Raw genomic sequence first — 15,384 nt, 5'->3', positions numbered from 1 at the left:
GACAATCTCTCGTACAACATCCAAATTAGAAACGTTTTTGATCTTCCACGTTTTCTCTCGGCATTCTTAACTTATTTCTCTTGAGATTTTTTTTACATGAGTTTTTAAAATTATGCTGAGCATTTCTAACCCTATATTTTGATTTGCTTACATTTTTTCTGCAATGTAGGTTTTTAGGGTTTTTTTGCATTGCAGTTTAGTCAATTGGGATCGGTGGAGGCCCATCTCGCCGGAGTTCTCTGTCCTATGTCAGTTGGGCCGCGGGCCCATTATGCTCCTGAACACGGAGTTACCCAGGGACACGGATGTCAATACGACTCAGACCTCTCCGGTTTCCTCTGCAAGTTTGCGCAATCATAAAGCAGCTAGGGTTTAAGCAGCCTCGCCGCCTCCAGATCCCCAGACCAAACCCTCGTCGCCGCTGCGGAATCCGGAGATCCGAGCTCGCGAGAAGCCACCATGTTCCTAGGCGCGCTCCCGAAGAAGCCGAGCAAGGAGGCGGCGTACAAGGAGCTGCGCGCGCACCTCTACATCATGGCCGGCTGCATCGCCGCCATCCGCGCCGCCCCCTACATCCTCCACTTCCTCAACCGTGAGCCCGAGATGACGGAGCTCAAGCTCTAGGCCAGCCCCGATGCCCCCGCCCTCCCCCTGAGGTGAGCCTCCGCTGCATCCGCTCTTCCTCTAGGGTTTGGTCGATTTGGGTGCGGTACGGCGTGATCCGGTTTCTGAATCGGCGTGTGATGCTGTGCATGTCCGTGTTTCTGCTCGATTTGGAGCGGTATCTACCTGTAATTTTGTCACGTAGTTGTAATTTGCGCGGTTGCCCCAATACGATCCTGGGGCACCGTGGGTTCCAATCTACCTATGTCGATGCGTTGGTTAGATTCGTGGTCGCGGGAGCCAGTGTGATTGTTTTATTGGTGTCTGATGCACATGCTTCAAGTCCGTGCATCATGTTCTTGTATGGTCCGTGTACTTGTGTTGATCTTTATGACCTTTTAATCTGTTGAACATGTGATGGTTACCCTGAGTCTTTGCTGCCCTTTATATGGATTTGGCTTAAACATGTGAATTATAGAACTGGTTTTACATGATTGTTATTTTTTTTTAGATTCTATATACTCTTTTTCTTTCATTTGTGAATGTCATGAATTATTAGGCCGAGTTAGCACTTTGCTGTTGTGTTTCTGCAAGTTAATTGACGTGGATTTTGGAACAAAAGAAAATTGAATTATTGAGTCATTATTTGATTTGGTTTACATGGTGCTTCTCCTTATTACTAGGGTGGATAATGCTTCTAGATTTTGTTAGTTTTTGTACATCAGGGCCATCAGTCGATCTGTTGTGCTTTGTTATTATTTGTGAACTTTGGGAACACTGATTTTCAAACTGACAAATACTTGAATCATATATAATGAACTTCAACAGGAAGAACAAGAGGATTAGCCCTTCTGATTACTGCAGCATTTTATCCTTCATAGGATAAAGCGACAAACAATTTTTTTGGCTTGGATTTTATTATGTTTTAAAGAGTCAAAGCTAGCTGTTTACCCTTGTCATCTTTAGCTGAGTTACTATGCTCATTATGTTTTATTATGATAACCAATTATTTGTTTACCCTTGTCATCTTTAGCTGAGTTACTATGCTCATTATGTTTTATTATGATAACCAATTATTTATGTGATTGAAAGATGGACTTATTTGTTCTATATGCATTTTTATTTCATAGATGCAATGAGATTGTGTATTTTGTGTGCTCAGATCACAGTTGTAACTATAATTCCGTAACTCTTTTGTTTATTGAGATCCGCCTCTGGAGAAAAACAGCGTGATCATTGATTTGCCATTGTGTGACTGGTTTGTATGATAGTAGTGATGTTTTATTAGGATCGTAGTATTTTGTATTTCTGTTAATGTTAATAATTAATCATGACAGTTAGCACAATCATGTTTATGCTTTGGATGGTCTTTAGCCTTGTTACTAGGTCATTACAATGATGGCAACTCATCACACTTGAATATACTGGATTCGGCTTTAGGTTAGCACATCAAAGTATTTCCGCTTAAACTATTGTGTTCTGCTAGACAGAACTAAAATCCATATTTGAGGTTGGTGTAGATTATTGTGTCAGGTTGACTAAATGTACCCAGTTATTAATTTGAAGTGCCAAGGGTTAATTGAACTGAATCACATTTACACGGCCAGTATCTTGGTCCCCGTCCATTGACTATGAATTATCTGTGCTCACACCACTAGCTGTCTTTCTTTTCTCCAGTGATCTGCTGTCTTTGTTTTCTCCAGTCATCTGCTGTCTAGAGTATACTGTCTTTCGTTGGTTTTGCTACACTATTCAGTTCTAGGAGCAATTGCAGTTTAATAGCCCTTATCTCTTTGGAAGTTATTTACAACTTTTAACAGTTGGTATAATTTGAAGTTGCGTTAGCAATGATATTTTTTCCCAGATTTCTGTCCTGCAAGATTTTTTTCTGGACTTCGTTACCTATTTGAATCATTATGATTTGCTTACTCCAAATTGTAATAAGCCACTCATTGATCAATTTCTTATCCTTTGTAGGTTTGACTTTGATGACCCAACTATTGCCGTAGTTCGTTGATCACTGCAAAGTTACTCTCAGGACGGGGGATTTTGAAACATGAATTTAATTTTTACTGATAGGCATCAATCTTTCTTTAGCATGAGGATTTAATGACAGTGTTTGCATAATAAAATCTGTTTGTTACTATTATCTTTGTGCCAACAACTCTGTTTTTTTGTATGATCTCGTTCGTCTTCCATATTCAATTTTGCTGGGCTGTGTTATGGATGTGTTGTTGCTGAACTGAATGTGCTCCGGTTCATCATGCCCCACTCTCTTGTCCGCAAGAACGGTAGTAGCAGCTTCAAGAGGGGAACCTGGCAGATAGCAAGGGTGAATGTGGAATTCCACTAATTGTGCCCACACTATTCTTGATGAAAAGCTTGAAAGCTTTTTTTTTTGGGTCTGTTAAATTATCTTTACCTTCTCTACTTGGGACATTAACGCTTACGCATTAGTTTTTGACCTTGTTACAGACGTAGAGTGATGTTGCCAGATTATCTCAGAATACAAAGTAGTCTAATTGATAAGCAACCGAACTGCTCTTTAACACTCTGGACTCGCTCCTAGCTCGTACAAGCTACTCTGCCGGCAGCTGTCACTGACTGCTGCTTGCATCTAAATTCTGGAGTTGAAACCTTGGTTTTATCGAGTTGATTTCTCTTTCTCTGAGTGAATGCCATCTTAATTAAACAAACAGACCAAGTTTACATCGAGTACTATGTGTGCATATAAGCATATGGAAAACGCTTGAAATCAACCGACCGATCCAGAGCGAAAGATCGGTCGTGTCTCGCGCGCCTCTCCCGTGTGGTCTCCGTCCGCGCATGCAGCTGACTCACTCCCTTCCGGCCCACTGCTGCTAGTACTAGCTTGCCGCTGCTAGTACAGATCACCATGGAGGGCCCACTGCTGCTAGTACTAGCTTGCCGCTGCTAGCTAGTACTAGCTTGCCGCTGCTAGTACAGATCACCATGGACGTGGTGGCCTTATCTAGCAGAATCAACAAAATCTGGTACGCCATGGCAAATTTCCCATGTGAATATTTTCGATGTTGCATACCCTAGTTATTTTTGTAACAAATGAGTATCAATTTTGAGGTGAAAGCACACGCAAAATGTTGTAATGTTTACCAGGGAGTTTGCCACATTTTTCCCCAAATTATTCAATGTTGCGTAAGTTATTTACAATTGTAACAAACTTGTATGAGTTTTGTTGTGAAAGCGTACACCTCATATTGTAAAGGTTTGCTACAAGTATTTTATGATGTTTACATGATTTTCAAAATGGTGCACATACACGATTGTTTTGTTGTAAGAGTTTGTATATTTTGCAAAATAGAACGGTGTTAATCATTTCCATTGCTAGAAACACATTAATTTTTGTTGTAATAATTTGTGAATTCTGTTAAAGTGGTTGGAGATTTTTGTTGTAATCAAACTACATGAAAAATGTTGTTTATCAACTTAAGTAGCATTCATTTAAAAAAATGTTTACACAATTCTATTGTAATAGTATACTTTTTTTTATACGCGAGGTCAGAATTTTTTGTTGTAATACTCTCTGCCTTGAGATGAGATAAACTACAGTGTCATTTTTCCTAAAACTATTCATGAAGAAATGCATTAATATAAGAGTGATTAGTATTTTACTCTTATGATTTTGAAGCCTGAGATAGTCTAACTACCGTTGCTTCAATTTTTCGTGTAACTACGTGTAAAGCAAGTAGTAGTACTCTGTAGGAAGCTTCTAGCATAGGTGGAGGCCAGGCAACCCATGTGACTATGCTGTGAAGAAACGAGAGAAGCGAGAGAGATTGAAGCGAATGGAATACTTTATTGATAGAGACTGCGACTATTTATAGTAGGCCAACAGTCAGGTTACAAGGTCGGTTTCTTTACATGTGTCTGTTCGGAAGGGACGCAACTTTTCACAATGCACAACGATTGGACAAATTACTAATGTGCTAACTGCCATAGGGAATATTCCAAGGAATCTGCTAACTGCTTGATTAGCCTAAATCTAAAGCTAATTTATTCGTAACACTCCCCCTTGGACAACGCTGTCTTCAAAATCCATAGCGTCTTGCATGCGAACGTCCTGATAGTCCTTAATCTTGTAAGAACTTGATTTTCTTCAATCCAAGTATGTCCTCCAAAAATCCTGTGGAAAAATAAAAGGAGAATATAGGAATCCGATATACCGTTGGTATAATAATTGTATCACTAAAACCTATATGAGGAATCCGTTGGAGAACTCATAAGGAAAGAGTACAATATATTATTATCGGATGATAGATAGTAAGTTCAGTCCTGGGAGATTTCTCCCCCTGAACTTTGCAAATTTCTAAGTCGTCTCATACCAATGCCATGAATGCATTTTTGAAATGCAGCTGCTGGTAAAGACTTAGTGAACAAATCTGCAAGATTGTTACATGATTTTGTTTGTAAAATATCAATTTCTCCATTTTTCTGTAATTCATGAGGAAAGAACAGCTTTGGAGCAATATGTTTTGTGATATTACTTTTAATATATCCCATATGCATTTGAGCAACACATGCAGCATTATCTTCATATATAATAGTTGGTGATTCTAATGAACCTATGCCGCATGAGGTCTGGATATGGTTAATCACTCTGCGAAGCCATACACACTCACGTGAAGCTTCATATAATGCAATTATTTCAGAGTGGTTAGTGGAAGTTGCTACTAGAGTCTGTTTAGTTGACTTCCATGAGATAGCAGTTCCACCGAAAAAAAAATACAAATCCAGTTTGTGATCTAGCATTATGGGGATCAGAAAGATAGCCGGCATCAGTATAGCCAGTCAAAGTCATATCTTGATTCTTCTTATAGAATAAACCAAGATCTTTGGTACCTTGTAAATACCTGAAGATATTCTTCACTCCAGCCCAGTGGCGTTTTGTTGGAGCTGCACTATGTCTTGCCAGTAAATTTACTGCGAAGGCAATATCTGGCATAGTACAATTAGCAAGGTACATTAGTGTTCCTATCGCACTAAGGTATGGAAACTCAGGTCCCAATACATCTTCGTTATCATCCCTAGGTCTAAAAGGATCCTTTTCCATATCAAGGAATCTAACGACCATGGGTGTTTTGGATGGATATGATTTATCCATATTGAATTTTTCCAAAACTTTCTGAATATATGCGGGCTGATAAACGAGTATTCCTGAGGGAAGATGCTCAAGTTGTAAACCTAAGCAGAATTTGGTTTTTCCCAAATCCTTCATCTCAAACTCCGTCATTAAATGATTGCGTGCTACAGATATATCTGTCGCGTTACCAATGATGTTGAGGTCATCAACATAAACTGAGATGATACAAAATCCTTTTGAGGATTTCTTTATGAAAACGCATGGGCAATCATCATTATTTGAGTATCCTTTCTGAAGAAGGAACTCACTAAGCCGGTTATACCACATTTTACCCGACTGCTTTAAGCCATAGAGTGACTTTTGTAATTTTACACAATACATGTTGCGATTTATATTTGGATTAGGGATTTTAAGTCCATCAGGGACTTTCATATAAATATCCGCATCGAGTGACCCATATAGATATGCGGTCACTACATCCATTTACTGCATTGATAAATTCATTTGTACTGCCAATGATATTAAGTATCGAAACGTAATTCCACTCATTACAGGAGAATATGTATCGTCGTAGTCGATACCGGGTCTCTGCGTAAACCCTTGTGCTACTAGTCTCGCTTTATATCTCACCACCTCATTATTTTCGTTCCTTTTTTGAACGAAAACCCATTTAGCTCCCACGGGGAAGACTTTTTGAGGATCGAGTAGGTATTACTTTAGAGAATACCTCTCTTTTATTAAGCGAGCGCAGTTCTACCTCAATTGCCTCCTTCCATTTAGGCCAATCCGAGCACTTCAGGCACTCTTTCATAGATTTTGGCTCTGGATCCAGTTGAAGGGTTTTAGCAATTTTAGAGGAGAAATATGTGTCGACAAGTGTAGTCTTTCTATTGTATGATTCTCCCGAATTGATATAGTTTATGGAAATTTCATTGATTTCTTCAGGCACCGTGTGATTTCCCATAACAACGGTGTCTGGTTGTTTCGATGTCCCAGCAATAGAATTTGTGTGCACATTTATGCTAGGTTCTTGATGTTGAACATCATCTTGGTGTCTATCAACTTCAGGTTGATTTGCATTTACCGTCATAGATTTCCTTTGTTTCCGCGGTGGCTTTTGAGAAGCCTTTTCCCCTGAGACCAGATTTCTCCCCCTTTTATTTGTAATTGGGAGTTGAGTAGTTTTATTTGGTACCTCTACTCGTTCTGGTGCATTGACTGCAGGGATATATGATTTAGTGACACCTTTGTGATCAGTAAATGCGTCTGGCAAGTTATTTGCAAAGTGTTGCAAATCTATTATTCTCTGAACTTCAGATTCAGATTCTTTAGTACGTGGATCTAAGGATTGGATGCCTGTTACATTCCAATCTATTTCCTGGCATTCTTTGTGGTTTGTTTCTCCCCTAATGCCGGGAAATGATCCTCATCAAAAATTGAATCAGCGTACCGGGCTGTAAACAGGTCCCCTGTTAGGGGTTCTAAATATTTTATAATTGACGGAGATTTATATCCCACATAGATTCCAATTTTTCTATGGGGGCCCATGGAGGTACGCTGCGGTGGTGATATCGGTACGTATACAGCGCAACCGAATTTTCGCAGGTGGGAAATACTTGGCTGATTGCCTCGTACTATTTGAAATGGGGAAGTTTCATGATATGCAGTTGGTCTGATTTGCATCAGATCTGCGGCGTGTAAAACCGCATGTCCCCAACAAGAGGTTGTTAAATTGCAATTCTGCAATAATAGTCTAGCAATTAATTTTACTCTTTTGATTAAAGATTCAGCCAATCCGTTTTGAGTATGAACATAAGGTACAGAATGTTCTAGATGAATGCCTAAGGCAATACAATAATCATTGAATGCGCGTGAACTAAATTCAGCCGCATTATCCATTCTTATTGTTTTAATCCTGTGTTCAGGATGATTTGCTCTTAATTTGATAATTTGAGATATTAATTTGGCAAAGGCATGGTTACGTGTTGATAATAAACACACATGTGACCATCTAGTAGATGCATCAATGAGCACCATAAAGTACCTAAATGGTCCAGATAAAGGTTGTATTGGACCACATATATCTCCTTGAATTCTTTCAAGGAAATTAAGTGACTCATTTTTAACTTTGAGGTAGGATGGCCTAATAATTAATTTCCCGGTAGCACATGCGGTGCATACAAAATCTGATGACTTGGGAAATCTTTTAATTGGTAAATTATGACCAATAGAATTGCTTATAATTTTTCTCATCATACCTATTCCAGGATGACCAAGGCGATCATGCCAAGTCTTGAATTTATCAAGATTTTGAAAAATTATTTTGTACGCAACAAAAGGTATGGGTTTAATGTATGTAAAGTATAATCCGGATGAAAATGAAGAGAATTTTTCAAGAGTTTGTTCCTCATATCCGTCACTTTTTGTTAAAAGCAAATATTCTTTCTTATCCATCTTAACAGTTTTAAGATGGAAATCATTTGATCGGATATCTTTGAAACTTATAAGGGTACGCGTTGATTCAGGATACAAGAGTGCATTCTGAATTACGATAGTAGTACCCATAGGGAGTGTGAATGTGGCTCTTCCTGAACCAATTATTGCTTTGTTACTCCCGGTTATAGTCATAATATCTTCCTTTCTCTTAGTAAGAGTTTGGAAGTATTTTGTTTCCCTTAAAATTGTGTTAGTAGTAGCACTATCCACTAAACATAATTCTTCTTCCATCGGATTTTTTCCGTAAATTTCTAAAAATAGAAAGAGAATATTTTAGAATAAATTTATTTTATTCATATATTCATCAAATTACATACATAGTATTTATATTACATATTCGAAATATAAATACATTACAATATTATGTCTGATTCACATAATACAATACATGTAGTCTCAAATATTTTATTCTACTTATTGTTACACAATATATAACAAATCGTAGTATTTGAGTAGCTAAGTGACATCAATTGTTTAGGAGATCAATTGAGGTCTCCAAAAACATCTTGGGTGTAGTCCACAAGCATGTCTTCATCGAGGATGATGTTGTCCTTTGGCTTGAATTCTTCAACAGCGCTTTGAGAAGGACTAGCTTGAGGGTTGTCTTCAATGGCATTGAAGTGAGCTTCAGCCTTATTTCCATGAACTTGCTTCCCTTTTCCTCCATAGTTCATGTATAGATCCACTAGGTGCTTGGGAATACGACATTTGGTTGTACGGTGATTCGCACGTCCACACCTTTGACAAACTTGAGAGTTGTCATTTTGATCATTTTTCTTGAAATGACCTTTCCCCTTAAATTGACCATTGGTCTTTTGACCATTGTTTTTCCACTTTCCCTTGAATTTTCGGAAGTTCCTCTTACGGTTTCCAAATTTATTAGTAAAATGAGCATTAGCATGTGCTTCAGGGATCGGCATGGCACCCGTTGGGCGAGCATTGTGATTTTTCATGAGAAGTTCATCATGCTTCTCGGCCTGAAGTAATGTGTATATAAGCTCAGAATACTTCGTGTATTTGTGTTGACGATATTATTGTTGCAATATCCTCATCGAGGGATGGAAAGTGCATAAGGTTTTCTCGATTAAATCTTCATCTGAAACTTGCTTGTTGCAAAATCTCAGTTTGGAGTTAACTTTATGCATGGCAGAATTATATGCCGCAATGGACTTAAAGTCCTGGAACCTTATGAGAGACCATTCTCTCTCGGCTTCCGGCAACATAACCGCTCTTTGTTGATCATATCTCTCCTTGAGGGAGTTCCATAAAGCTAGTGGATCCTCCTCCATCAAATATTCATTTTTTAAATCGGGATGGAGGTGGTGCCTTATGAAATGTAATGCCGCATACTTTGCCACTTGGGATATTTCTGGAGCATTTTCGGGGGGTGTGATAATCACGGGACCAAGGCCACGACCATTTAAATTTATTTTCATATCCATGGCCCATGATAGATAGTTACTTCCATCAAGTTGTAGTTCTTGGAATTCTTTTTTACTGATGTCACCCATTTTTCCTGCATGTATGATCATGCATTTTAATTAATTTTACTTGATAGTAAAATTTATTTTGGTAAACAACAAATTTGTTCTTAATGAACAATTTGAACGCGGATGAATTTACAGCGCGGGATAAAATTGTTGTACCAAACAACATGTTATTATATGCTAGAGGCAAATATACAAATAACATGTCATATTCAATTAGACATACGGTCTAGAATATTAATTTACAATGCAATACATTGTCAAACTAACTTGTCGAACTAAACAAAGTACAAACTATGCTAGACATTGCTTTACAGTACACGATACATCTAAAGTGGTAGATGTGCAGATTCTGTACATATATGAACTAATCTGCTACAACATGTACAATAGCTAAATAAGCATTCTATTTATTTAATACGATCGTGGTGGCATGGAAAGCCCAGCACTGTCGGCAGCGGCACCGTTTGGACCAGAGGTCAAAAGGTGTGGTACAGGATAGACACAGACTACAGGATAAATAATCCCGTCGTCTCCTTCCTCTGTCCCCACGATTTCTCTGCCTAGTTAGCACCGCGCCAGCGCCCGTGGCCAGCGATTTAGCGGCGGCCTGGTTTCTCCACGGAGGAGGATGGGAGGTGAGAGGCGGCCTCGTTGAGGCGGAGCTCCGCGACGCCGTTGGTGAGGCCGAGGGCCTCGGGGGACCAAGTCCCTCGACGGATGCCTGCGGGGCGGGCCGCCATGACCGAGGCGAAGCGGCGGAGAAGCACCCTGGCCTCCGGCGAGGGAGTGGGGAGGGCAAGGGATGGCGCTGGCGGCGCGTCCTCGTTCCCCTCCTCCATATCTTATGCTGCTGGGAGGTTGAGGTCGGGGACGAGCGCGCGGGCACGAGCGGTTGCCACGGCCTCGTTCCCCTCCATCTCCGTCTGGAGGTTGGTGGTGAGCGCCGGCGGGAGCGCGTCCACGGGAGCCGCAGCCGGCGGCTCGAAGAACTCCGTCATGTCGGCGTAGCCCAGCGGCGCGAATTGTTCCGCGACCTCGTCGGAGGGCGTCGGGGACCTGTTCCCATGGCGCTTGAAGTAGCGCAGCATCGGCGACGGAATCTCCAGTTCATCATCGTCGCGCTCGGGGTCGTTGGCAAGCCACCCGGCGCTTGGCCCGCCCAGCAGCCAGTCCATGGGCGGGACAGTGAATGCCGGCGGAGGAGGCAGAAGTTCGTCGGCGTCCGCGGTGACGTTGGAGGCGGAGGCCTCGTTCTCGTACACTGCGTCAACTACATCTTCCGCGGCGACCTCCGGCGCTGTGACCTCCGGCGCGGCGACGACGACGGCCGGTTCGGCAGCGACCACCGGGGTTTGTTCCCGGCGTACAGCAGCCGTGGTGCTTGGCCCCGGTTCTCCATGGTAGCGGTGGCGCTGCAGCCAGCGGTTGCCGTGACGGTTGTGCTGCTGGGGCGCCCAGCGGTTGCCGCGGAGGCGGTTGCTGCGGAGGCGACGGCGGAGGCCACCGCCAGGGCTGAAGCGACGACGGGGCACCCAGTGGTTGCCGTGGTGGCGGCGGCGGAGGCCACCGTTCCACTCCCGGCGACGGCCGGAGTTCCAGCGGCGAGTGGCAGCGAGGGAGAAAGTCCGGCGAGGATAGCCACGGCGGTTTTCCCTGGCCACAAACCGAACGAAGCAAAAAAGCGAGTTCGGGCAGAAAAGCCATTTTCTACTCACCTTTCTCTGTCTCTTCTACTGTAGCCTATTGCTTTGGCAAATGCGCGTGCATGATAACGTGTGAAGAAACGAGAGAAGCGAGAGAGATTGAAGCGAATGGAATACTTTATTGATAGAGACTGCGGCTATTTATAGTAGGCCAACAGTCAGGTTACAAGGTCGGTTTCTTTACATGTGTCTGTTCGGAAGGGACGTAACTTTTCACAATGCACAGCGATTGGACAAATTACTAATGTGCTAACTGCCATAGGGAATATTCCAAGGAATCTGCTAACTGCTTGATTAGCCTAAATCTAAAGCTAATTTATTCCTAACATATGCGAGGACTTCCATGCACATGCAACCGTTTTAACCGGAGAAAAGTCACAGCGTGCCCCCCCCCCCCCCCCCCCACACACACACACAGCCGCGACAACGTGAAATCCATCGGTCGAAGGGATGATTCCCGAGCTTTGTGGCCCTGCTTGCACGTGAAAGCGACGTTTCTTAGGCCGGACCATCCAACGAACGTACGGTTCCGTCTCCTGCCATCGTACGGTGTGCGTATGACCGATTTTTCTACCAGAGTCGGCCGACCGACTGCTAGTGCCCGCCTGAGCATATCCATTACCATCAGGGTATCAACGACGAAGATCTATGCCATGGCCGCATGGCTTAGGGGTGTTTGTTGCTTTCCAGTGGAAAAAACCATGCAAACGAATCAAACGGGTGACTTTAGGTGGTGGCTTTCCAAAAGCCAAAGCACCCTAGAGGCAAAGATGGGAAAGCACATCTTTAGGTGCTTTTGGGTGCTTCCCGCAGCTTTCACTTGCAGAGTCGAACCGTTTTTTTTACTTGCCCATATCATTTTAGAGTATTTACGTTTGGTGCCACCGCTGAGAGGAATCAAGTTTTATTCCAGGACTCTGCTCCGAATTGATTTTCTGTTCACGAAAGAAGCGAGCGCTAGGGTTTCCCCCAAATATCGCCCGCGCTGCCACCCGCATAGCCCGCCCCCGCCACTCCCGCCGGCCGCCGGCGACCCTCTACCTTCTCCGTCCTTGACCGTCCCCCGTCGTCCTCCCGTTTCGCCTGTCTCCGGCCTCCCCCGCCCGCTCTTGCCCGCTCCTTCAAGGTTGACGGTGCCAACAACCTCCGAGCTTCCACCCGCGTAGTAGCCCGCCGCCGCCTCCACCCTCGCAGTAGCCCGTCGCAACCACATCTCCCGCCGGCCGCCGCCGACCCTCCCGTCCGTTCATCCTTGGGAGGAGCAAGCGCGGGCAAGCGAAGCACCGGGGAGCAGCTCGTGCGGGAGAAAAGGAGGAGAGGCCGGGGAGGAGAAGGAGAGGAGCGGCTGGCGACAGAACTAGGTGGGACTTGGGAGAGGTGCGGGAGAAACAACCAAAACTGAGAGAGAAAGGTGAGGAAGAAGAAAGGATAAAGGAGAGAGAGGACAGTGGGGCCCGGCTGGATTTTTTCTTTTTATTATTTCTTTTTCTTTAACTGAAAATTTAATTAGAGAGGAAGAACGCATGCTAAATAAATTGTATCTAAATGGAATATCTATTATTTTGTAAATGAATGCATGCTTTGTTTGATTTATGTAATGTATTGGTTTTGTATCGTGGATTAATGTGAAATATGTAAGAACACTTAATGTGTATACTATACATGTTCTTGAAACTGTGAGGGTATTTCAGACAATTTCTCAGCTAGACAGCCAGCTAAGTTGCCAAACAGTAAAACTCGGAACAACAGCTTTTCCTGCACAACAGCTTTCTCTGTACAATAGCTTTTCCTGCACAGCCAGCCAGCCACAGCCCAAACAAACACCCCCTTAGAGGTCAAGTCCTACGAGACTGTAGTTTAGCCGTGGAGCAGGACCAGCATCTACGTGAAGGTATGACGACTCGCCAGCAAGAGACTTCATTAGTACAACTTAGAGATTGGTGTGGAAAGGCGGCGTATCTTTGGCTGGGTCAAGCTTGATGAGTCACAAGACCTCGAGTAATTGGCAAATTAGTCAGGTCTTTCAGAAAAAAAAGTTCATAGATATGATATTCTGGCAGAAACAATTGGGAGAGTCATTGTCAATGGCAAAAACCTCCATCTGTGGGTAACTTTTTTTATTATCTCAAATTTTGACTAGGATGCACAACTTTGTTCACCAGCAATGACAATGGAAAATACCATAAAGCGGCATAGACAGAGTCTGAAACTGAGAGGCCTCAATCTCCGTCTCCCGGAACTCAGTAGTCACAAATGGAGATTTTCCTTTCAGCAGTGTTCGGCGAACTCGCGACAAGATCTGTGAGTTTCTTCGTCAACAAATATTCCAAGCAGCAGATGCAGGCTATGGAGATCAACCTGGAGAGGGTTCTACTTCGAGCGCAGGTCATCGTCGATGAGGCCGAGGGGCGGTGCATCACAAACCAAGGTATGCTTCGCCAGGTGAGCATGCTGAGGGATGCCATGTACCAAGGCTTCTACGCCCTCGACACACTCAGGTACAGAGCTTTTGAAAAAGATTGCTCTGGAGATCACGAGGTTGCGAATAACTCATGGGCTCTGTCAAAATTCAGCTGTGCAAAACGTCTGTGTCTATCTAGCAGTAGCAGCACAAAAACTTCACAAGAACTTCAAGTAGAAGAGGCCCTTGACAATTTGAGAACCATGATTCTTGATGTCAGTGAAACAGTCATGTTCTTGACAGCATATCCTCGCCTACACCGTCAGCCCTACAACATGCATCTCCAGATGGAAAATTGTATGTTTGGTCGCCAGATGGAGATGGAACTGGTCCTCAACTTCCTGCTGCACACACCATCTTGTAGTAGTAGACTTGACAGGTTTGATGTCCTCCCGATTGTTGGTCCAGGGAGTTGTGGGAAGAGTACCCTTATTGCTCATGTCTGCAACGATGAAAGAGTCCGTGATCATTTCTCGCAGATTGCCTTCTTTTGTCACGGTACAGCCAGAGATGAAGATATAGCCATTTTGACAGACAGGTATGCCCATAACAGGAAACTGTTGATTGTTTTTGAGGTAGTCGGGGAACTCAGCGATGATCTGTGGCAAAGGCTGTGCTATCTCTCTACAAGTTGCGCCACAAGTGGTAGTAAGATCATAATCACAAGCCGATCTAACAAGATCACGGAGCTTGGGACGACGCAGACAATGACTCTGAAGGATCTGCCTCATGAGGCGTTCTGGTATTTCTTCAAGGTGATCACCTTTGGAAGCACGGATCCTCGGATGCACCCGAGGCTAGCATATTTGGCAATGGAGATATCGAAGACGCTGAAAGGATCTCTGGTTTCTGCAAACATCACTGCTCGCGTGCTTAAAGCTGATTTTAGCATCCAACATTGGTGCAAAATTCTGAAATTTACGAGAGGGTCTGTTGTGGAGAAACATCAATCTATGGTTGGTGCACATCCTCATGACCGGTTGACTGAAACTAAACCTAAACCTTTATATCTTCGAAGACTGGGTCAAACAAGTGCAGATCTTTTTATTTCTAGTCAGTACCAGACATGCTCTTCTCAAGAGGAACTTCCAGAGATAACATTGCAAGATGTGCTATATGGAGGCGTCAAGCCTCGGGGGTCATTTAAGGTCCTTGCATGGAAGTCTCCTCTTCCGCCTTACCGTTGCTACATATTTGCTTGTGAAATTCAACAACTACAAACTAGAGTCGTCAAGAGGAGGCGCTCACTGAATAATAGTGGCATTACACGTGTTGGTGTAGATGCAAGTATCGCATAGTGCTGTATTATTACCTGCTTGTACATAAATATATGCTTTTAGATAAGGAATAAGTGGAATGTGTGATAACATTGTGATAAACAGTTTTCTTATAACAAGTGTATTTTTATGAGGTGTCAACTGTGTACTTGTCAGTGGTTTTACTTGGCTTAGCTCAGGAGGCTCTCAAATGGACATGTTTGTTACTGTAATTACAGGGATAGGTCCTCCGGAA

At 43.1% G+C, this 15,384-nt stretch overlaps 2 protein-coding genes across 2 annotated transcripts; both read left to right on the top strand.

Moving 5' to 3' along the window:
• Positions 1-322: 322 nt before the first annotated feature.
• Positions 323-2,752, top strand: LOC127293783 (mitochondrial import receptor subunit TOM6 homolog). The gene is made up of 2 exons (XM_051323440.2): positions 323-656; positions 2,581-2,752. Exon 1 carries the CDS (start codon positions 460-462, stop codon positions 622-624), a length of 165 nt encoding a protein of 54 aa, XP_051179400.1. The 5' UTR covers positions 323-459; the 3' UTR covers positions 625-656; positions 2,581-2,752.
• Positions 2,753-13,664: 10,912 nt separating this feature from the next.
• LOC127347144 (putative disease resistance RPP13-like protein 1) lies at positions 13,665-15,170 on the top strand. The gene has a single exon (XM_051373367.1). The coding sequence runs from the start codon at positions 13,665-13,667 to the stop codon at positions 15,168-15,170; it is 1,506 nt and encodes a 501-aa protein (XP_051229327.1).
• Positions 15,171-15,384: the final 214 nt, after the last annotated feature.

Source organism: Lolium perenne, chromosome 4 (assembly GCF_019359855.2).
Source record: "Lolium perenne isolate Kyuss_39 chromosome 4, Kyuss_2.0, whole genome shotgun sequence".
Lineage (NCBI taxonomy): Eukaryota > Viridiplantae > Streptophyta > Magnoliopsida > Poales > Poaceae > Lolium > Lolium perenne.
Note: the sequence above shows the minus strand (reverse complement) of the source record. Positions and strands in the feature narration are given on the sequence as shown.